General features: G+C 43.7%; 1 protein-coding gene across 2 annotated transcripts in view; it reads right to left on the minus strand.

The window, feature by feature from the left end:
- The window catches only part of chd4b (chromodomain helicase DNA binding protein 4b), a 133,654-nt gene that overhangs the window by 74,993 nt on the left and 34,579 nt on the right, over positions 1–24,082 (minus strand). For both annotated transcript variants that reach the window (XM_084336800.1, XM_084336799.1), the window contains exons 12-20: positions 23,292–23,503; positions 22,423–22,554; positions 22,028–22,127; positions 17,863–18,054; positions 15,438–15,638; positions 12,664–12,801; positions 12,323–12,444; positions 8,314–8,487; positions 8,040–8,181 (exon numbers count right to left, since the gene is read on the minus strand). In XM_084336800.1, coding sequence (XP_084192926.1) covers positions 8,040–8,181; positions 8,314–8,487; positions 12,323–12,444; positions 12,664–12,801; positions 15,438–15,638; positions 17,863–18,054; positions 22,028–22,127; positions 22,423–22,554; positions 23,292–23,503 — 1,413 coding nt within the window. The remainder of the gene's footprint in view (positions 1–8,039; positions 8,182–8,313; positions 8,488–12,322; positions 12,445–12,663; positions 12,802–15,437; positions 15,639–17,862; positions 18,055–22,027; positions 22,128–22,422; positions 22,555–23,291; positions 23,504–24,082) is intronic.

Consider the following 24,082-nt stretch of genomic DNA (forward strand, 5'->3'; position numbering starts at 1 on the left):
ATCTGTTTGCTCCACTCTGATCGCCCAACGGTACGAGGAGACTGACGTGAGTTTCATTTTCGATACAAACTGCTCTGATCAATATATCACCCATACTACATGAAGCATCTAACGACTATCACGGAATTATAAACGACCCCCCCCCCCTCCGTTCACCCGCGCATGATCAGTCATAACCCTTAGGACCATGTACAGTTGACATCTTTAATATGAATGAATGAATGAATGAATGAAAACTTTATTTAACAGATTGCAGAATGGGTACAATACAGTACGGCTCAATACATACAATTGTTAAGGGGATGCAGACCTGAGAAAGACGTTTGTCTTGTTTCCATATTTAGTACTGATACATTTGTGACATAAACGGTATTCAAATATACAGTACTGTTACCCCTAGATCCTGACAGAGTATATACATATGATGGGGAGGGGACTGTACATTAGGAGGGGTGGGTGGGTGGGAGAGAAATATACATACGGCGGGGAGGGAATACATGCGGTGGGGAGGAGACTGTCTATTAGGAGGTGGTGGGGGTTTTGGGCATTTACGGTGGCCAGTTTCGAATTGCAGCCTCCCGTAGGTGCTAAGAGCGGTTTTGAATGTGGGCAGGGATTCACATTCCTTTACAGCTTTGGGTAGGGCATTCCACATTGTTGTGGCATAATATATATATATATAGCGTCGATCGGTATCAAACTGCATTTGATGATCTAATATATGCATTTGTGCCTATATCTCACGTTCTGGGAAATACTGCAGAAAATGATAAAAACATATTTATACTCTAGACGGTATTTTCGTATGAATGTGTGAATGAAAAAGTAAAACGTTCCTACATCCTGAACGATAGATAATCGATGTTGAATGGGCCATAGTAATGTCAATTTAGCAATACAATTAAAAAAATTATAGCCCTGCAAAGAAGGTGAACATCTCCATAGACTTACAGTACTGGCAGAGAATGGTATAAGATGATCAAAGTGGTGGCAGGGAATGGGTTAAGGAGGCGGTCGTACAGACCCTTCTCAAAAAGCCCAATTTAGACCCCTCCCTTCCAAATAACTACAGACCTATTTCCAAGCTGCCCTTTAAAACTGGATGGGTAGGAATTTCCTGCAGCTCAATGCGGAAAAAACAGAGGTACTAATCATAGCACCATTGCCTCAAGAGTAGCCTCGCATATGGGTTCACTTAAGAGCAATGTGCGCCCCCACATAAGAAATCTGGACAAACATGTCAAAATTCGGACTCGCAATTGTTTCTTTCACTTAAGAAACATTTCAAAACATTTCAACGGTCCATCCTATCGCACAACGAACGGGAAATGGCTGTACATGCCTTTATGTCTTCCAGACTCGATTATTGTAGTTCACTTTTCATCTGTCTAAATAAAAAATCCATCAATCAACTTCAGTGGGTCCAAAACGCTGCCGCCAGGCTACTACTCACAAGGTCAAAAAAATCATGCCACATCACCCCCATCCTTGCTTCCCTGCACTGGCTCCCGGTAAACACCAGGATCAATTTCAAGGTCCTGGGCCCTCATTTATCAACATTTCTTAGAAAGTGTTCTATTTTCGTACGTAAGCACAGAATTTAGAATGTGTGTACGCACAGAAATATTGGGATTTATCAACCGTGCATACACAGGTCCTACGCACACTCCGTGTTGATAAATACCTCTTTGTTCTACCGTCAATGCTCGTGCATGATTATCCATATATGGTAATGAAACACCCCCCATGGGATGTGAAATAATGGACTGACCCGAGCGAACTCTGAGAAACTCCACGAGAGATTGTTCTGCCTGGACAGCTCGAAATACTAATAAAGACCGTTCGTTAACCACTGTTTGGCGTTGGTGTGTCATTATAACCATGCTGGAATATGAATGCCTTTATTCGTTTTGTTCGATTGGCTACCGGGTATAATATGATTTGTACTAGAGGCATACAATCTATTTTGTTGTCGGTATTAGGTAGCCTATATGAATTACATATAATAGCAGCCATAGCCTACATTATGCAACAGTAACTTGCGCATATATAATAACACATGGCACAGCCCTGCGAAGCCTGCATACAGTAAACTAACTTGATCATTAATCTAGCTGTTGTATCTTTACGCTTATGAAAACATTAAATAATATGTATAGGCTATAGGCCGTCGCTTTGCATTAATAGCCTATATTTTCAAATGGCATTTAATGGCTATCCGACTCCTCGCTATCCTCGCGGATGGACCAGTATACCTTATATCATATCATATTCATATTCATATCATAGTTTACTCTATCAGCCTACCCAGCATGTAATACGTTCTTTGTTAGAACTCAACTCGTTATTGTTTTGCGCATAGATTGCAGAAGTGCGGGAACGTTTTGATTTATGTTTGAAAGGCTTTGACATTGTGGGACGGGGTGGGTGGAGTTTCGAAGTTATGTAAGCAGAATACAAGTCATATCACCCACACGATATATGCTCTGTATCCAGAGCATGTATGCTTTTCAATCATTTAAGACACATTTATTGCAAGGGTTTTGTATACACATAAACATGGGAAAGCCTTTTGAATGTGGTCGGGGCGTTCCCGTGTTTCTGCGGTCTGTGCGCAAAATAATAACGAGTTGAGTTACGCGGAGCGCAGTCAGTACACCCCGTATATTCCGATAACGCTATATATAAACCATGCTGCATTCATTCGGAGAGAAAGACCTATTATTCCAAATGCTATTTATAGGGTTTTGACCATAATTACACTACTGTTGCTATTTTACAATGAACTATAATGAATTACGGGCCATACAGAACACGCCAGTGTTGAAACTAATGCACGGAAGCTTATTTTCACGTTGTAATATTCATATTCTACCACCGGGCGCCAGGTACGCATGCTCTGAGCTGTGCGTAGATATACGCACAAAGTCAAGCACAAGTTAAAATTGACACTTTGCTTAGAAATGATCGTACGCACGGGTTAGGCACATATCTGTGCGTACGCAACGTTGATAAATGAGGGCCCTGGTGTTCGCCTACAGAGCCCTCCATGGGCAAGCCCCCCCCTACATTAATGAGCTCATACACCCACTCTCCTCCAGCCGGTCACTGCGGTCATCCCATCAGGAGCTCCTGGTGGAGCCCAGGACCAGGTCATCCCATCAGGAGCTCCTGGTGGAGCCCAGGACCAGGTCATCCCATCAGGAGCTCCTGGTGGAGCCCAGGACCAGGTCATCCCATCAGGAGCTCCTGGTGGAGCCCAGGACCAGGTCATCCCATCAGGAGCTCCTGGTGGAGCCCAGGACCAGGTCATCCCATCAGGAGCTCCTGGTGGGGCCCAGGACCAGGTCATCCCATCAGGAGCTCCTGGTGGAGCCCAGGACCAGGTCATCCCATCAGGAGCTCCTGGTGGGGCCCAGGACCAGACTCAAGACAGAAGGGGGCCGAGTCTTTGTGGTGACTGCAGCCCCAAGGCTCTGGAACGCCCTCCTCCCTTTAGCCCTGAAAACCGCTCCCTCAGAGCTCATCTTTAAAAAGCAGCTAAAAACCCACCTCTACAGGCAGGCCTTTTAAACACTCATAGCCGTTTTCTCTCTGTTCATGTCTGTTTTGTTGTTGTTTTAGTTTTTCGTTGTCTATTCTAGTTTTTTAGCACATTTTTTATGTTTTCTTCCCATCCCAATTTCGTGTTTCCAATTCTCCCCTCCCCTGTCTTGAACGTTGCTCGACTATGGCCCCCAGTAGGGCTGGGCGATATGGCCTCTAAACAAGGATATCGCGATATTCTTTTGCTATATCACGATACACAATATATATCGCGATATTTTGACATTTCCTCTAAAGCACTTAAAAATGCTTGATTTAACCCTTTGGTGCATACAGTCATGCCAATATGATGATTATAATAGTCCCTGCAACATATGTTTGCATTAAACCATGAAGATGCTTTAAAAAATAATTAAATTAAAAGTTTCAAAAAATTTACTAAGAGACACTACACACTTATACTTTTTTTTTTTTTATTATTAAAAATAAAATAATCTACTGTAAGACCATTTATATAAAAACTCTTGGGTACCTAAGACTTTTGCACAGTACTGTGTTTTCTATCCACTTTAGCTAAAAACACACACACACAGGGTTCCCACGCTTGCCTTGAATTTTTTTTCCATACTACCTCCTGATTTTCCAGGTACCATATTAAGTGATGATCTATAGGCCCCTGAAGTTTTCCGCCCCCATCCGCGCCCCCCCTCCCCTCACACACACAACCCCCTAGGACACCTGACTACTTACTTGATTTAAAAGATGTACCAGTCAAGTCTACATTGTAAATGCTTAGAGATGATGTCTTATTGATAATATCAATGCATGAAATAATGCAACAAGCTGTAGATGAACAACAATTTATTGAACTGGAACACATGAGCACTGGGATTATGTTCTCTCTTCCACTCCTCTCCTATCTCATCCTGTCCTCTTCTCTCCACACCTCCCCTCGTGTCCGCTCCTGTCTTCTTTTCCTACTCTTCTCAACTCCTCGTAATCATAATCGAAATTAATCGTTGTGAGGTTGCATCGTTTCACCCCTACTACTCTTACTCTGTAAAAGCGTTTGTAAAAGCTTTTGTAAATCAAACTGGTTATCGTTATGAGAGCTAACGTTGGCTAGCTACTGTACCTGGTGCTGGCTAACTGACTCGTTATGAGAGCTAACGTTGGCTAGCTACTGTACCTGGCGGTGGCTAACTGGCTCGTTATGAGAGCTAACGTTCGCTAGCTACTGTACCTGGCGCTGGCTAACTGGCTCGTTATGAGAGCTAACGTTGGTAGCTACTGTACCTGGCGCTGGCTAACTGACTCGTTATGAGAGCTAACGTTGGTAGCTATTGTACCTGCCGCTGGCTAACTGGCTATCGTTATGAGAGCTAACGTTGGTAGCTACTGTACCTGGCGCTGGCTAACTGGCTCGTTATGAGAGCTAACGTTGGCTAGCTACTGTACCTGGTGCTGGCTAACTGGCTCGTTATGAGAGCTAACGTTGGCTAGCTACTGTACCTGGCGCTGGCTAACTGGCTCGTTATGAGAGCTAACGTTGGCTAGCTACTGTACCTGGCGGTGGCTAACTGGCTCGTTATGAGAGCTAACGTTGGCTAGCTACTGTACCTGGCGCTGGCTAACTGGCTCGTTGAGAGCTAACGTTGGCTAGCTACTGTACCTGGCGGTGGCTAACTGGCTCGTTATGAGAGCTAACGTTGGCTAGCTACTGTACCTGGCGCTGGTTAACTGGCTCATTATGAGAGCTACTGTACCTGGCGCTGGCTAACTGGCTCGTTATGAGAGCTAACGTTGGTAGCTACTGTACCTGGCGCTGGCTAACTGCCTCGTTATGAGAGCTAACGTTGGAGCTACTGTACCTGGCGCTGGCTAACTGCCTCGTTATGAGAGCTAACGTTGGTAGCTACTGTACCTGCCGCTGGCTAACTGGCTATCGTTATGAGAGCTAACGTTGGTAGCTACTGTACCTGGCGCTGGCTAACTGGCTCGTTATGAGAGCTAACGTTGGCTAGCTACTGTACCTGGCGCTGGCTAACTGGCTCGTTATGAGAGCTAACGTTGGCTAGCTACTGTACCTGGCGCTGGCTAACTGGCTCGTTATGAGAGCTAACGTTGGCTAGCTACTGTACCTGGCGGTGGCTAACTGGCTCGTTATGAGAGCTAACGTTGGTAGCTACTGTACTTGGCGCTGGCTAACTGCCTCGTTATGAGAGCTAACGTTGGTAGCTACTGTACCTGGCGCTGGCTAACTGGCTCGTTATGAGAGCTAACGTTGGCTAGCTACTGTACCTGGCGCTGGCTAACTGGCTCGTTATGAGAGCTAACGTTGGCTAGCTACTGTACCTGGCGCTGGCTAACTGGCTCGTTATGAGAGCTAACGTTGGCTAGCTACTGTACCTGGCGCTGGCTAACTGGCTCGTTATGAGAGCTAACGTTGGCTAGCTACTGTACCTGGCGCTAGCTAACTGGCTCGTTATGAGAGCTAATGTTGGCTAGCTACTGTACCTGGCGCTGGCTAACTGGCTCGTTATGAGAGCTAACGTTGGCTAGCTACTGTACCTGGCGCTGGCTAACTGGCTCGTTATGAGAGCTAACGTTGGCTAGCTAGTTAGCAAGATTGCACTGCTTACTAACTAACGTTGATAAACCCAGGTTTACCACACAGTTAAAACACAGCTACTTACATTTGAGGATAAACTTGCATAAGAAGTTTCACTCAAGTGTCACTGTAGATGCCAAGGCTCCATTGGCTCACCAAGCTGCCTGCATCAAATTCCAACATCCAATATACCATATAGGATGCCAAGAGCATGCTCTACAACATGGGATCATCCATTTCTACAGTATCTACAGTAAAAGCTGTTCACGTGTAAAGGGTTTTTATAAACTCATGTTAATTCTGTGCTCAATAGTTAAATTTTATTACACATCATCCAATAAAATTTTCCAGGACAACTGTTTCTATTTCCATGTAATTGGTCACTTTTGCTCAGTTTCCATGCCTTTCCATACCTGGAAAATGAATCCCATGAATCCCATGTTTTCCATGTTTTCCAGGTCCGTGGGAACCCTGTTTATACACTACTGTGAGACAATAATAATCACACACAAAGGGATAATGGCTTATAGCAGACTTAATGATTTTATAATATTTCAGATAATGAAATTAAATGTTTATCATCAACTATCCAGTTAGTATTTATATTGTAACGTGTGGCCACTTTAAATCATTGAACGTAGAGAGAGAGAGAGAGAGAGGTTCCTGCTCGCCGCGAGGCTGTATAACAGAATATAGGGAGGGCTGGAAATCTATAGTGCTCCCACTGTCCTGTGGAGGGCGGCAATACACCTAGACGCGTAGTCCGCCGGAAATATACAAGAAGAAGAAGAAGAGAGAGAGATAGAGAGAGCGCGTGTTTGAGCGTTCTAATGTGCCGTAGCTAACCACATCAGGATTGCATTTTGTCAACACAGTTGGAACCTGGAAGCGATATAAAGAAACGAATTGCCAATAAAAGTGAAGTTATCTTTGGACCTCTGCTGTCAAGCCTCGTCAATATACCCCCCCCCCCCATTTCCTCACTAATGAAACTGGTATTGGGGAGTCATGTTAGTTAGATAGTTTAGCGTTAGCTAAGCTGGCTAACGTTAGCCAGTTGGTCAATTCAATTCAATTGCATGTCATTGAAGGTCTGAGCTGGTATGTGTCTAATGAAATGACAATTGCTCATCATTGAAGGTCCGCGCTGGTCTGTGTATATAATTAAATGAGAGGAAAACGCTGCACTAAAGCAAGTCTGTCCGTGTTGATCGTTTGTTTTTAGCCGTGGCGGCTAGCTGACGGCTAATACTCGATGTTCACGATATAGTAATTTACTACATCTCACGTAGAACAAGCCACGATACATTGAGTATACTCGATATATCGCCCAGCCCCACTGGTCGGTTGTAGGGAGGATAGAAGCCTTGCATCACGTGTCCCCTCCGGTACACGAGGAGGGAGCTTGTCACATCTTTTCACCTGCCAGCGCGGACTCTCAGTGGCGAGGTGTAACGGCATGGGAGGCTCACACTACCCCTGCCACTTCCTGTCTCTGCTGTGCAGGCGTCCCCCAACCGACCTGTAGGAGTCGCTGTCCACAACGTCCAGATCACCACCCATCGACTTCCACCCGCTGGCTCTGCCAATTGAGCCAGTATGACGGCCGGTCCAAGCCGGAGGCAATGCTGACACCCGGATTCGAGACCGGAGTCTCTTGCATTGGTGACGAGCGCAATCTCCGCTGCGCCACCCAGCCGCCTCACATGTATTATTTCTTGTATTTTCTACTGATGTTTTAAAAAAAAATGCTGTGAAGCACTCTGTGCACTCATGCTGAGAAGGGCGCTATACAAATAAAGTTTTACTTACTTACAAAGACAAGAAGCTGACATTATTTAACACCCCCACCTCCCACCCAGTGAATGGACTTGGATCGTACCATTGCGGCTGTGGGGAAGAGGTAGGGGTGGTTGCAGCACTTCTTGAGGTCCATCACGACATTGAGAAGAGAGACCTGGTTTCCTCCCCCGCGAGTGTTCAGGGCATCAAAGTTACGCGTCAATATGAACTTGTAGTACTTCCTGGATCACCACAGAGAAAGAAAGAAAGAAAGTACGATTTAGAGCACTCAAGATTAACACAGACATTTATATCCATACGTCTGTTTGTTTTTACACCATCATGCTAGACCGTCTTCCCCTCTTCTCGCTCACTTCTGCATGGGGCTGAGCTCCACCCTGACTATCAGCTCCGTCTTGGACGGCATGTGTTTGAAGACGTCGGCCTTCAGCCTCCTGAGCATGTGAGGCCCCAGCATGTCGTGGAGCTTCTTGATCTGGTCCTCTTTGGCGATGTCGGCAAACTCCTCCAGGAAGCCTTCCAGGTTGCTAGATAAAGAGAAATCCGATTTGGAAAATAAGAACATTACTTTGTTTGTGATTTATACTTGAATCCTTCAGATCATTTAAGTCTGTATTTTTAACCACTTAAGGGAGAGCGGTCCAGTACCGGTACGAGATTAATATCACGCCATAAATAGATGAATATAGAACGTATTAATTAATGTTGCGTTTCTTTTTCAAATGTAGCCAAGAGTAAAGACCCTAACCCTGTCAAAACAGCAGTCAACGTGTATATTTTCAGCACTACGTTTGTTTAGCAATGATTTTAAGTGTTATATGAATACATATGAGTTTATAGAAATCTCAGCGCATTGAGTCAGAAACCGGCGGATATTGACACGAGGAAAAGGCGCAGCCAAAAGTGAGTGTAGTCTTTTGAAAGAAGAGACCCAGGGCTTTCGATGGGCTTTTAACGTTATTTTCGGGATCATATTTCACGGGTCGAACAAACCTGAACGTTATTCAGGGTTCCCACAGACATTGCAAAATTGTATTCATTCATTTATTTATTTTCAAGGATGTCACTCGAAGGATACAATATTACAATTCACTTTTAAATGCTGATTTTTTTAAGCATCTTCTTGGCCTGCTTGCCAGCTAGATCAAGCTAGAGCATCACGCCCGAAGAAATGAGGAAAAGCAGTTGGAGCGCACGAGACAGCGACTCTGAATTTGATCATGGATGAACAAAACATTCAATGTGAATGGTTGATTAGCTTTTTAAGCACCTTGTTAAAAATGGGCTGTTTTCAAGGAATTCCAGGCCTTGACTTTTTTTTTTTTTTTTTTTTTTAATCAAGCACTTCAAGGAGGTTATGTGGTGTGGTGTGATGTGATGTGGTGTGGTGTGATGTGGTGTTATGTGGTGTGGTGTGATGTGATGTGGTGTGGTGTGATGTGGTGTTATGTGGTGTGGTGTGGTGTGATGTGGTGTGATGTGGTGTTATGTGGTGTGGTGTGGTGTGATGTGATGTGGTGTTATGTGGTGTGGTGTGGTGTGATGTGGTGTGATGTGGTGTTATGTGGTGTGGTGTGGTGTGGTGTGGTGTGGTGTGGTGTGATGTGGTGTGATGTGGTGTTATGTGGTGTGGTGTGGTGTGGTGTGGTGTGATGTGGTGTTATGTGGTGTGGTGTGGTGTGATGTGGTGTGATGTGGTGTTATGTGGTGTGATGTGGTGTTATGTGGTGTTATGTTATGTGATGTGGTGTGATGTGATGTTATGTGGTGTGATGTTATGTGATGTGGTGTGATGTGGTGTGATGTGATGTTATGTGGTGTTATGTGGTGTTATGTGATGTTATGTGGTGTGATGTTATGTGATGTGATGTGGTGTTATGTGGTGTTATGTTATGTGATGTTATGTGATGTGGTGTTATGTGGTGTTATGTGATGTGATGTGGTGTTATGTGGTGTTATGTTATGTGGTGTGATGTGATGTGATGTTATGTGATGTGGTGTTATGTGGTGTTATGTGGTGTTATGTGGTGTGATGTGATGTTATGTGGTGTTATGTGATGTGATGTGGTGTTATGTGGTGTGATGTTATGTTATGTGGTGTGATGTGATGTGGTGTTATGTGGTGTGATGTGATGTGATGTTATGTGGTGTGATGTTATGTTATGTGGTGTGATGTGATGTGGTGTTATGTGGTGTTATGTTATGTGATGTTATGTGATGTGGTGTGATGTGATGTGGTGTTATGTGGTGTGATGTGATGTGATGTTATGTGGTGTGATGTTATGTTATGTGGTGTGATGTGATGTGGTGTTATGTGGTGTTATGTTATGTGATGTGATGTAATGTGATGTGGTGTGATGTGATGTGGTGTTATGTGGTGTTATGTGGTGTGATGTGATGTAATGTGATGTGGTGTGATGTGGTGTGGTGTTATGTGGTGTGATGTGATGTAATGTGATGTTATGTGATGTGATGTGGTGTGATGTGGTGTGATGTGGTGTTATGTGGTGTTATGTTATGTGATGTTATGTGATGTGGTGTTATGTGGTGTGATGTGATGTGATGTGGTGTTGTGATGTGATGTGGTGTTATGTGATGTTATGTGGTGTTATGTGATGTGATGTGATGTGGTGTGATGTGATGTGATGTGGTGTTATGTGATGTGATGTGGTGTGATGTGATGTGATGTGGTGTGATGTGATGTGATGTGGTGTGATGTGATGTGATGTGATGTGATGTGATGTGATGTGGTGTTATGTGATGTTATGTGATGTGATGTGGTGTTATGTTATGTGATGTGATGTGGTGTGATGTTATGTGATGTGATGTGGTGTGATGTGGTGTTATGTGGTGTGATGTGGTGTGATGTGGTGTTATGTGATGTGATGTGGTGTTATGTGGTGTGATGTGGTGTGATGTGATGTGATGTGGTGTGATGTGGTGTGATGTGGTGTTATGTGGTGTGGTGTGATGTGGTGTTATGTGATGTGATGTGATGTGGTGTGATGTGGTGTTATGTGGTGTTATGTGGTGTGATGTGGTGTTATGTGATGTTATGTGGTGTTATGTGGTGTGATGTGGTGTTATGTGGTGTGATGTGATGTTATGTGGTGTTATGTGATGTTATGTGGTGTTATGTGATGTTATGTGGTGTTATGTGGTGTTATGTGATGTTATGTTATGTGGTGTGATGTGATGTTATGTGGTGTTATGTGATGTTATGTTATGTGGTGTGATGTGGTGTGATGTGGTGTGATGTGATGTGATGTGGTGTTATGTGATGTGATGTGGTGTGATGTGGTGTGATGTGATGTGATGTGGTGTGATGTGGTGTGATGTGGTGTTATGTGATGTTATGTGGTGTTATGTGGTGTGATGTGGTGTTATGTTATGTGGTGTTATGTGATGTTATGTGGTGTTATGTGATGTTATGTTATGTGGTGTGATGTGATGTTATGTGATGTTATGTGATGTGGTGTTATGTGGTGTTATGTGATGTTATGTGGTGTGATGTGGTGTGATGTGGTGTGATGTGGTGTGGTGGAGTGGGTGGTGTGGTGTGATGTGGTGTGGTGTGATGTGATGTTATGTGATGTTATGTGATGTGGTGTGGTGGAGTGGGTGGTGTGGTGGAGTGGGTGGTGTGGTGTGGTGGAGTGGGTGGAGTGGAGTGGGTGGTGTGGTGGAGTGGGTGGAGTGGAGTGGGTGGTGTGGTGTGGTGGAGTGGGTGGAGTGGGTGGAGTGGAGTGGGTGGTGTGGTGTGGTGGAGTGGGTGGAGTGGAGTGGGTGGTGTGGTGGAGTGGGTGGTGTGGGTGGTGTGGTGTGATGTGGTGTGGTGGAGTGGGTGGAGTGGGTGGAGTGGGTGGTGTGGTGTGATGTGGTGTGGTGGAGTGGGTGGAGTGGGTGGAGTGGAGTGGGTGGTGTGGTGTGGTGGAGTGGGTGGAGTGGGTGGAGTGGAGTGGGTGGTGTGGTGGAGTGGGTGGTGTGGTGTGATTGTGATGTGGAGTGGGTGGAGTGGGTGGTGTGGTGGAGTGGGTGGTGTGGTGTGATTGTGATGTGGAGTGGGTGGAGTGGGTGGTGTGGTGTGGTGTGATTGTGATGTGGAGTGGGTGGAGTGGGTGGAGTGGAGTGGGTGGTGTGGTGGAGTGGGTGGTGTGGTGTGGTGTGATTGTGATGTGGAGTGGGTGGAGTGGGTGGAGTGGAGTGGGTGGTGTGGTGGAGTGGGTGGAGTGGAGTGGGTGGTGTGGTGGAGTGGGTGGTGTGGTGTGGTGTGATTGTGATGTGGAGTGGGTGGTGTGGTGGAGTGGGTGGTGTGGTGTGGTGTGATTGTGATGTGGAGTGGGTGGAGTGGGTGGTACTGACGTGAATCTCTCTGCGGTCAGGAAGTTGAGCAGGTGGAACAGCTCCTCAAGGTTGTTCTGGAGAGGAGTGCCGGTCAGCAGCAGCTTGTGCTGCAGGGGGTAGCCGTTCAGCACCCGGAAGAACTGACCACAGAGACAGAGATGGAGAGAGATGGAGAGAGAGAGAGAGAGAGAGAGAGAGAGAGAGAGAGAGAGAGAGAGAGAGAGAGAGAGAGAGAGAGAGAGAGAGAGTAGCAAAAGTATAAAATATATGGATCCAGCAACAGGAGTTTATCACCTCATTTACATGTTATAACAGTTACTGTTATTGCATGTGTGTGTGTGTGTGAGCCTGTTTCTCACCTTAGATTGATTGTTTTTTAGCCTGTGGGCCTCGTCCACCACCAGACAGGCCCAATCAATGGAGCCCAGGACGGTGTGATCAATAGTGATCAGCTCGTAGGAGGTCAGTAGAACATGGAATTTCACAGTTGAGTCTTTCTACGAGAGAGAGAGAGAGCGAGAGAGAGAGAGAGAGAGAGAGAGAGAGAGAGAGAGAGAGAGAGAGAGAGAGAGAGAGAGACTAAACTGGATTAACAACTTCATTAACAGTGAAGAAGGGCAATAATTATCGGCTATTGTAACAATTCTGCCGCATGGAAATTGAAAAGCTTTAGATTGTTGCACAAATGAGTTCCCATCTATCACTAACATTATTGTTTAAGCATTTTTTATTGAAATAAAATTTGCAGATTTTTTTTTAGGATTAATTGCGAATATTTTCATGTTGAGTATAGATTGTGGATGAATAAGCACAGAAAGGTACACCATGCAAATGTTAATGCTTTATTTGTTTTAAACGACACAATTTAGAAATGGGCAATGGGGAAATACATTGCATTGGACAGAGGGTGGAACACGAAAAACGGCAATGACGTAACCACTACACCTCCCTATTTGAAAGAGTAGCATGGAGGACATTAACTCATTCACTGCCAATGACGATTATACTCGTTATTGGCCGACAATCGTTGAATGTATACTCGTTATTTGATCGTTATTTCTTTTATTTGATATTTCTATTCGTTACAGGCCCACTGACTCGGGGTTAACATTGGGAATCGCATTGAGAATGCCTAGGTGCAATACCGCCCGCATCACACTAGACGGCGGTATCGAGCACCCTTTCTAACATTGTATCCTGGGATGGCCAAGGGTTTCGGGTTACATTTTTCCTTGTCGGGCAAGACGAACGGTTCTGCCGGTTACATTGAAGCCCGTCAAATATGCCGATCCATATGCTATGGTGGATTATGCCGTCGAGCAAATGGACATTGGATGTAACAGATGGCAATCAAGAAATTGGAATATTGTTTTTGGAATACTCCCAGTCGCAGGTAAGGATGATTTGACATCAATTTTAGCTTGATCCTGCAAGGCTTTTGTACCGATCGGGCTGATAAGGGTTTTTAGTGTTGAATACAAATGCCGTTACCGACAATCAAATAATCAGAAACGACTCCCCCCCCCCTTTCATGCATTCATGATGGAACATAATACCTATGATGTGGTAGGGCTGGGCGATATAACGATAACGATAATTATCGCGATATATTTTAATAATCGATATCGGGGGGAAAAAAAATCGAGAAAAAAAAAATATCGATTTTTTTTGTGTGACCTGCAACAGGGCCGTTTTAAAACCAGAGAGTGGACAGACTTGTCTTTCTTGCCTGCAACTTAAAGTAATGGCTTTATTTGTCCAAATGACAATACTGACCAAATTGAGATTTATTTTTCTCTTGTCCATTTATTTTGTTTGCTTTCTAATTTAAAATACAGTTTGAAACCGTCTGTACACCGTAGGCTATGTGTGCTAGCAGAGCTAGTCTCCAGTCATGAGTCACGGTGCACATGTGCGGTGGTTTGTCCACCAAAAAAGTGCCAAAAGATCGAAAATAAACTAGCAGAGCCAGAACTGTTCAACTCCCCTGGAGCCACAGCCAGCAGAGAAGCCTGTTTACTTTCGCTTTCTAACCAGCTGCAGCCTGAGAACTGGAGTGTGAGGGGATGAGTGATATTCGCTATATATGTGAGTGATATTCGATATTGTTATCGCAATATCATTTTTGGCCATATCGCTCAGCCCTATGATGTGGATTTGATTCCGGAACAATAGCGGGTTCAGGCAAGAAACAGCAAAGTCTACAATGGAATCGACGTATACTGCCATAACTAAGCATTTCATGAATTACCCTAGACCGCTCTAAAACCATACTTATATTCACCACGGTATAACACGGGAACGTATGGATGGAAAAATTATCTCTTTTTTGCATCTTGACCGGAAAAAACTCAATGTCAAATGACTATAGTATTGTATCCATGGCTATAATATAGAATATAGATTTAGCTCTACAAACAAGGTGCAATACTACCACAGTAGTAGGCTAATCCCCGGCGGCCAATGAGTTAACCCTTTCACTACCACACTACAGAAGGTTCACCCTTTCACTACCACACCCACTACCACACCGTTTCACTAGTGTGGTAGTGAACGGGGTTACCGTCTGTAGTGTGGTAGTGAAAGGGTTAACCTGCTGTAATACTAACTATACTTGGAGCATTAGCAGACAATCTTAACCCAGAGCCAGTCTCAACAAACCAAGCAGTAGGAGCTCAGAATCTTGTTTCACCGACATAGCAAGTTGAATTACAAGCGCAGAGGGCAGATTGACAGGGTTCTATGAGAGGAGTTACAGTAAGTAGCTACAGTGTCATTTTGTAGAATGTACGGTGTCCCCGGTAATACCGCTGTTGTCGTGAGTTTATTATTCACGGGAAATTTCACATCACCGCGGCAACCCTACTCACAGCTCAACTCTCCTCTCTTTTATTTTTTTAAACTTTATTTTTATTTTTTTTAGCGTTTATCGCTTTTCTGGTCAAGCATGACCGACAGAAACAGGTTGAAAATGGGATGTAGAGTAGGGGAAGACATTCTGAGAAATGACGACGGGTCCGGGAATCGAACTCGTGTCCCCCAGATCCGTGACGAGCACGGTTTTCCCCGACGCAGAAATAGTGCCAAGATATGCGGTGAGCTACGGGAGCTCCCCTCAACTCTCCTCTCTCACCTTCATCTTGTAAGCCTTCTTCCCTCCGCGGATGGCGTTGCCCTCGAAGGAGAACTCGTTCTCCCTGATGACGGCCCTGCTGTCCTTGTCTCCGATGTAGGTCACCACGTACATGTCGGGGGCCCACATCTCAAACTCCCTCTCCCAGTTGATGATGGTGGACAGGGGAGCGCTCACCAGGAACGGACCCTTGGAGTGACCCTAGAGTCCACAGAGGGTGGGGAGGAGGTAAAGGTCAACAGTCACGTCCGGTGTTTATCATTTCACATAAATGCAAAGGAGTAAAAGTGTGTACGTCCAGACTGTACAAACGGATATGCTTCGAGGATTTAAAGCACAACAACACTGAATTGAAGCTCCCAATACTGGCGTTAGTCTGACTAACAAGATTATTGTCAGACAAGCAGTTGTCTAGTTACATAAAGTAGGATTACCTGGCCAATACCTTGACAAATAGTTGCTGGTGATGAAAGTATTGGGAGCTACAATCCAGTGTGCAGTAGGGTTGCACAGTATACCGGTATTAGTATAGTATATAGTGTTCAAAATGATACTATACTGCATTTGGAAAAAAAAAAAAAAAAAAAAAAAAAAAATGTATTTATTCATTTATGCATGCGAATGCCTTCCTATTGGAGCACAGCGCTGCTCTCAGTGGTGACGTTGCGCTAGTTTACCGGAAGCAACCTTCTGGAATGAAGAACAACAACATAGAAAATGAGGCAACATTTGAAGGACAAACATCCCGACCTGTCCATAGGAGCTACTGTAGCATTAACGTAGCGTTAGTTATCATAACCATCGGCAATCGCAGTGAGGATCTTTATTGATTAACGTTAGCTAGCTAGCTTTAACTAGAATTACATAGTACGCTAGCTATATAAGCTAACGTTAGCCGAGTTTATTCTATGCAAAATGCGCTAGCTAGCTAACGTTAATAAAGATCCTCACTGCGATTGCCGATGGTTATGTAGCCCCTTTCGTGACTGTGATGCACGCCAACATGGTTTACTGGCCAAACCTTGTTGGCGTGCATCACAGTCACGAAAGGGGCTAATGGTTATGATAACTAACATTACGTTAATGCTACAGTAGCTCCTATCAGTACTGTAGTCATGCCAACATTCGTTGGACGAGCTATGCTAGCTCTCGTAACTACAGTTCCTTATACGATCATTAGAAAATTTCCACAATGCTATTCGCAAGAATAGAAAATAAATTGAAAAGCCTAATAAGAAGCTATACATAGCCTAAACTGCCGTGCTGAAAGCTAGTAAACGCAGCATCCCCTGTTGCCTACCCACAACAGAAATGAATTGATGCACACTGCATCTCTATAGCTTAGTCACAATCAAACGTGATTTATACAGAGACATTTGACAATTGCCCATTTAATGGTTCATACATACTGTATAAAGACAATGGAAATCTATTTAATTTTTGTTAAACAGCCTACAATATGACATAACCTAGTTCTAGATTATGATAGGCTATATCTAATCAGTCTCACACATCAAAATGTTTTCTAGGTTATGGTATCTCAAACTAATTAGGCCCTCTGCTATGACAAATGTATAATAATAATACAACCACCTTTTTCTACCCCTTGAATTTTAACTACAGAACTCTGCTGCATTTGGCTCACAGAGTGACTCCCCCACTCAGAAGCAACCTAATCTCCCAGCTTTTTTGAGCAGCATATAAAGTACACAAATGAGTCCAAATATGCTAAAAGGCTCAACAGGGCAGTCGCAGAGTTCATCTGTATGGACCAAGTTCCAATATATATACAGTTGAGAAAGCTGGGTTCAGAAACCTTGTACAGCAACTGTTTTGAGTGAAAAAAAAGTTCTCCAGCATTTTGAATGCCATTGCTTTTCATTTAATGTATTTATTCTTGTCATTGTTCATTGCTGTGTTTTAAAATAAAGAACAATAATGACATCTGAGAGTGTTTCCCTGATTTTGAGGAAAAGTATCTAAATTCATATTGGTATAGTATCAAAACAAGAATTTTGGTATCGTGACAACCCTAGTGTGCAGATATTTTTCTTTGTTTTGTTTCATCAAGCGGCAAATGACAATCAACAGTAAATGTAACCAGAGAAAAAAACACCTAGTATTTGTCTTGCTCTGCCTTTAGGATAGAGTCCATCCCTTTGGACTCATCCCCTTCAATGAGCCAAGTCAATATATGTCACAGGTCTGAAACCCCACCCACTGACACTGACAGACAGGGAAAGGCAGACTGGACAAAGAACAGTGGTGAGAATGTATTTAAAAAAAAAAAAAAAAATGTATAATAATAAAATAAAATGTGTCTAAATACAAGCCATGATGGAACAAATCATATGTAAAGGTTATTACTTTTTCATTCATAACAAATAAATGATGAAAACTGTGTGTGTGTGTGGGGGGGGGTTACCTCCTTGTACAGCGAGTAGAGGAACACGGCAGTCTGTACAGTCTTGCCCAGACCCATCTCGTCAGCCAGGATGGTGTCGGTGGCCTGAGCCCAGGAGAACCTCAGCCAGTTCAGGCCCTCCAGCTGGTAGGGGTGCAGCGTGCCGCCGGTACTCTCCACATAGTCCGGCTGCCGGTCAAACTTGCTGGTCGGCTACAGAACAGGGGAGAAACACAGATTAGAGATGCTACTTGAACCCATGCACAGAAGAACCATGTAACTCCCCCTTTTGAAACATTTTGGACAGCCCTTGTGTTGGTAGTTAGTTAGTAAAGTCGATCCCAATCAATTGGGAGTGTGAACGTGATATATCACCAAAAAGCACTCAACCTCGACTTTAACTATGAATGAACACAATACTCTTAACTCAATAACTTTTAACAAGTTTTGAAAACATTGGTCCTCATTCTCGAACTTGTTCGTAATTGCCTTTGACAAGTGCGCAGTCGTTCAGTATTGACATTACTAAATGAGATGTCATGCTAATATGTCATTTTGCACGTATACAGTATGTGTGTGTGTGTGTGTGTGTGTGTGTGTGTGTGTGTGTGTGTGTGTGTGTGTGCGTGCGTGCGTGCGTGTGTGTCAGGGTTTCCGTTAGAATTTTTTTTTGCAGGTCTGAGTGTGGACAAATGGGATAAATTCCGGTCAGAGTTTATTGAGCTTAAAAACAATTGATAGGCCTATATAAAGAATGACATCATCAAGGCATTTATAATATTTTAACTTAAAACTAGACTACTTTTGCGTATATACAGTCATTAATATATTCCAAATAAAATAAGTCCCTCGAGACTGCGTGCTGCTGCCGACTTGAGGTGTCGGTGGGCAGTCTGCCCGACCTTAATAAACAGCAGTCTGTTATAATCACATTTTTATGAGCTAACGAATTCCGTTATATTGGACATTTGTATTAATTATATCAAGCGAAGAACTGAGAAATTTGGCAGAGAGACGGCAACATTATCGTGGGTTTGCGCCGTGATGTATATCTCCACCTCCCAACGACTTGGTGCTGCTGCTCATAATGTCCGGTGAAAATAATTCCCTCTAAGCACAATTTGATTATTTGAATTGTATTAAAATAGGCTAAAATTAAATAGCCTATGCGATGAACGAAACAATCATTACATTTGTCGTTGCTTCACCAAGCAGCCGGTCAATGACATCCTGTGTCAGCGAGCTGGCAGCTGATATATCAGCGCGAGCCGGCCGCAGTTAGTTTGCAAGAAGCATCCAGCTGCAGACCCGCAGAGCAGCTTTCCAGGTCTGGGGACCGCACTGTGCCAGCAAAGCTGGTGGGTTCTGTGGGTCTGCAGCTGCATGCCTTCCGCAAATCCAGCAGCAAGCTCTCACTGACACAGCGTCGTCATTACCAGACCGGCTGCTTGGCGAAGCAACGACAACAAACGCAATGATTGTTTCGTTCATCGCATAGGCCACCCAACTCCAGCCCATCCAAATACAATTCAAATAATCAAACTGTGCCCAGAGGGAACTATTTTCACCGGACACTATGACCGGAGAGATTAAATTTGTCGGACTTCAACAGATTTTGCCAGTCAAATACCGGTAATTACCGGCTAACGGAAACGCTGGTGTGTGTGTGTGTGTGTGTGTGTGTGTGTGTGTGTGTGTGTGTGTGTGTGCATGCGTGCGTGCGTGCGTGTGTGTGTGTGTGTGTGGAGGCTGCCTCACTAAGCCGTTTCTCCCCGCAATTATTTCGTTTAGCAATAGGAATACATAAGGGGCGGCTACGTGGCGTAGTGGGCAAGGCGCTCGCCACGAATGACGGAGACGCTGGGCTTGCCTGTTCGAGCCCAGCGCTCCACATTGCTTTCAGTTTAGCTGGTCGTTCATACTAATACACATTGGCCGTATTAGGGGGTGGGAAACTGATGGGTGGGGATCGGGCGTTGTGGACAGCGACTCCTACAGGTCGGTTGGTGCGCCTGCGCAGTAGAATCAGGAAGTGTCGGGGGCAGCGTGAGCCTCCCACGCGTTACTCCTCGCCACTGAGAGATCGAGCTGCGCAGGTGAAAAGATGCGACTGCTGTTACCTCGAGTACCGGAGGGGACTCGTGCTATGTATGACTTAGTCCACATTGCAGCCGGCTTGTGGGAGGCAAGAAACAGCGTCCGTGACAGGGGAGGGTTGAATTGGATGATACGAAATTGGGATGGGAGAAAATATAGAAAAATGGGAGAAAAAGTGGATAAAAAAAAAAAAAGGAATACATAAAAAAATTATAATAAATAATATCAGAAAAGACAGTATATGGCATATTAATACAGTATATTCCACTATACAGTAGCTATATCCGCAGCGATCGGTTTAGTTCTTATTTATTTAGTTTGCAGTGCTCACGATGCCTCATTGAGTCAAGGCAATAAATGCAAAACGTAATTATTAATGATACAAATATTGTCATATTAATTATCATTATAATTATTTAATTCCACGGATGTCTGTAGTATCGGCAATACCCAATGACTTGTCCCAGAGAAAGCTGTTGAAACCACGGGCGCACACCAGTCTGTCCGACTTACTTACGACTGCCTTTTCGAGGTCGTAAATCCTACATAAATCCTACAAAGAATTTACAATACGAAGACGTTCGAGAATGCCGAATAAGTACGTATATCGAGTTACGAAGGAATTCCTTGGTAACTTTTACGTATGTCCGTTCGAGAATGAGGACCATTGTTCCTCTGAAAACGTAAAGTTATATGGTTCTTCGTCTAGGTACTCAATTACAGGGTTCCCACAGACAATGAAATTCAAGGACTTTCAGGCTGCGGTTAGACTGACTGATGTTTTCGTTTAGTTTTGAAGATGAGTTTTGCTTTTCCAGGTTGCAACATAGCGGCAGCCGAGTGAGACATTCGTTTTGCCTCCTGAGCACAGTGATGTAGTACAATGCCAAAGCAGTAGGTGGCAGTAGGTGGCGAACATGAAGGCAATTTTCAACCAATCAGAACTTGAATGAGGACACTCCACATCCTGTTCAAAATCTCAAAAGCCACCATCTTTAAATGCCTCCACGAGCCATTTTAGCCAATGAAGCATTATTTTTCAGCAAGAAATAAAGTGCAATAAACAAAAACGGATACATTCACTGTGTGTTCTGCCTCATTTGTTGATGATTTGTTGATGAAACAAAACTAACATCAACACAAGTGACCACCAAGAGCGGATAGTTTAGTCTCAAAAAAGATCGCAGATGTTGTTAGCTATGTTGTTAGCTACATGCTAACGTGAATGGAATATGCCATTATAACAGTATAGCATTGTGGCTAGCAGCTAACGTTAGCTCACGTCAGTTAGCCAGCCAGCACCAAACTGATGATATCGGGAGCTATCAGTAGCTAGATAACATTAGAGACAACGCCTCATGTATTAAACAAAAGTGAATAGATGACTGGGCCATTTTGTTTAATGCTTGTTATGTTGAAAGAGGGGCTCTGAGCTAACAGGGTCTGGTAGCTAGGTAGCTAACGTTAGCTCACGTTAGCCAGCTGCTCATGCAATCGTTAATGCTAGCAGAATGAATGGATGTAAACTTTATTTTAACATATTGCAGAATGGGTACAATACAATACGGCTCAATACAAACAATTGTTAAGGGAATGCAGACTGTTGTAGCTTGGACTGGGGTCCTTATAACAATAACTTGACAACACATGGTAGCTGCAGCTATTTGGGACAGCTCTGTTGTCACCGGACGTTGGTGAGGGCACGCAGATGTCGGTATCTACTGCGCATGGGCGTTGAGCAACAACGGCTCCACGCAGATTACACGATACATTGTCGGCGAGTTTTTGGCATTTTTCCAAAACGGAAACACAATTTAGCGTTGTCAGTAGGGCAACGCGTTTTCCTGCCAAAACGGCATTTCTATTTAACAGGGACAGTTCTTGATTCAGAACAATTTTATCATGGATGAACAAAACTTTCAATGCGAATGGTTGATTTGAATTCCAAGGACTTTATAAGCACCTTGTTAAAAATGGGCTGTTTTCAAGGAATTCCAGGCATTGACTTTTTTTGGTAAAAAAATCAAGCACTTTAAGCACTTCAAGGACCTTGTGCAAACCCTGTGATAAAGATGTTGATAAATCTTACATCTACAATTGGGTTGATTGGAGGTTTCTCAGCCTTATTCACTTTGACAAGCTTCTTCAGCTTCTTAGCAGGTCTGCCCTCTTCACCCATCATCAACTCTCTGAAACAGGAAAACAATTCATATCATGATATCTTAACATGTTTGATCACTCACTTAATGTTCACCATATTGGATTGCAGAGAAATCTAAATGAAGTGTATAACTCTAATTTTCAATTAAGAATTTGAATTTCAGAATCATAATTTTTTTTACATAATCTAGACAGAAATGTGTATTTCACAATATAAAGAAAATTCCACTATACTTTAACAAACGGACAATAAACGATAAATACAGGTATACTGCCCAGACTTGGTTTGTATGCAACGGTGTCCCTGCATGCATTTCTGGGTACCTGTGGTTCCAGTAGGTCTGTTTGTAAGAATCAAACTCAGGGATGTCCATCTCCTCGCTTTCCCAGCAGGCCTGGTCGTAGGCCAGATCCCTCCACTTGATCAGGTAGTGGACATTGTTCTTCTTGTCAACACTGACAAATTAAAGAATACAGCGACAGCCACGTTAGCAGTAAAACACAAGCAATACTCAGCATGCTCTCAATGTGCACTACTGTATAACCTGCTGCATGGTTTCAAAAGGCCCAATCAGTGGTCCAAACATTCATTCAATCTTTATTTTATCTCGAAGCATCATTGAGAGCAAGCTCTCATTTACAATGACATAGAGAAATACAAAACATAATAAATACAAAAGAAAAAAGAAAACAATATAGAAACAGAAAGTCAATCAAGGAAACATTTAAAATAATTAAAAAAATACTACAGACTGTGGTGAAGTGGTTTGCCATTAAAGATTTAAACTGACCAATAGATACTAATGAATTGAGTTGTATTGCAAAACATTCCATGTTTCTGGGGCACAGAAGCTAAAAGCAGATTTTCCTAATTCAGTGCAAGTTAGGATTGGGCTTTTAAACTTCTTTAAACCATCCCTGTGATCCCATCACATCCATCACATTTTGCATTTTGTTTGCATTTTGTACTTTAGTTTGTATATTGTATATTTTGTATAGTGTTTGGTCTTTACTCTCTCTACTTTTTCTACTGTATGAAGCACAATCTCAGGAGGCTCATACAGAACCAAGCATTTCACTGTAATGTACATGTACCTTATATGTGACAAATAAAACAAAACTTGAAATATATAAAAGATATATTGTGTTCAGTATATAAAGGGTCTATGAAAGGAAAGGTGTGTTGTCTCTACCTGTGGTTAAGGATGCGGTGGATCATCAGCCACTCCATCTTGACTCCGAAGCGGTAGAACTCCGCCTCCATGTGGATGTACAGCGGGTCCTTGTTCTTCCTCTTGGTGCTCTTGTCGTCGTCAAGTCCGTCTCCGAAGTCCACCGGCGGGGGATCATCCATGTCCGTCTTCCGCTGGTAGTTCCGGAACATCACTTGGCAGTTCAGCTCCAACTGGGGGAAGAGAAGAAAGGGAGGGATTGAGGGGGGTTCCAGGGGAATCCGACCAATCGCAGACATATCATTATCGCCTATATATGTTCAACTGTTTGTTGAAAACAGTAACTTCTTCCTATGACTACCTAAACCCTACAGCTAACTTAAGGCCCCCACATAGTCGGGCGGAACGGACGCGGAACGGACTCTGCTGAGGTCCGCGCGGACTCAAAGCGCGAAGCTCCAATTTTCTAACCGTGCGGACATCCGCTCACTTGGTGTCACACAAAAGGCTGCTTGGCGTGTTGGTTGACATCGGCCTGCATTAAATGTGACACCGATCTGCATTTTACTCTGAACACTCACTCCGTGCCAAGAGAGAGTAGGGCAGGATCATGGTTCTATAGGTAGGGTTGGTCCGGTAAAACTTTGGCAGGTAGATGACGCAATTTTTTTTTTTTTTTACTATTGCTAATCGTTATGCATTCCAATTCATATACATTTGGACTTTTCATCATCTGAAGAAACTTGAGAAGTTTGAATGGCTTTTCTAAGTTCGAAATCTTGGAAACGGAGATAATCTAGACTCTTTATTTT

The sequence above is a fragment of the Notolepis coatsorum genome (genome assembly GCF_963971535.1).
Source record: "Notolepis coatsorum genome assembly, chromosome: 19".
NCBI classification, from domain to species: Eukaryota; Metazoa; Chordata; class Actinopteri; order Aulopiformes; family Paralepididae; genus Notolepis; species Notolepis coatsorum.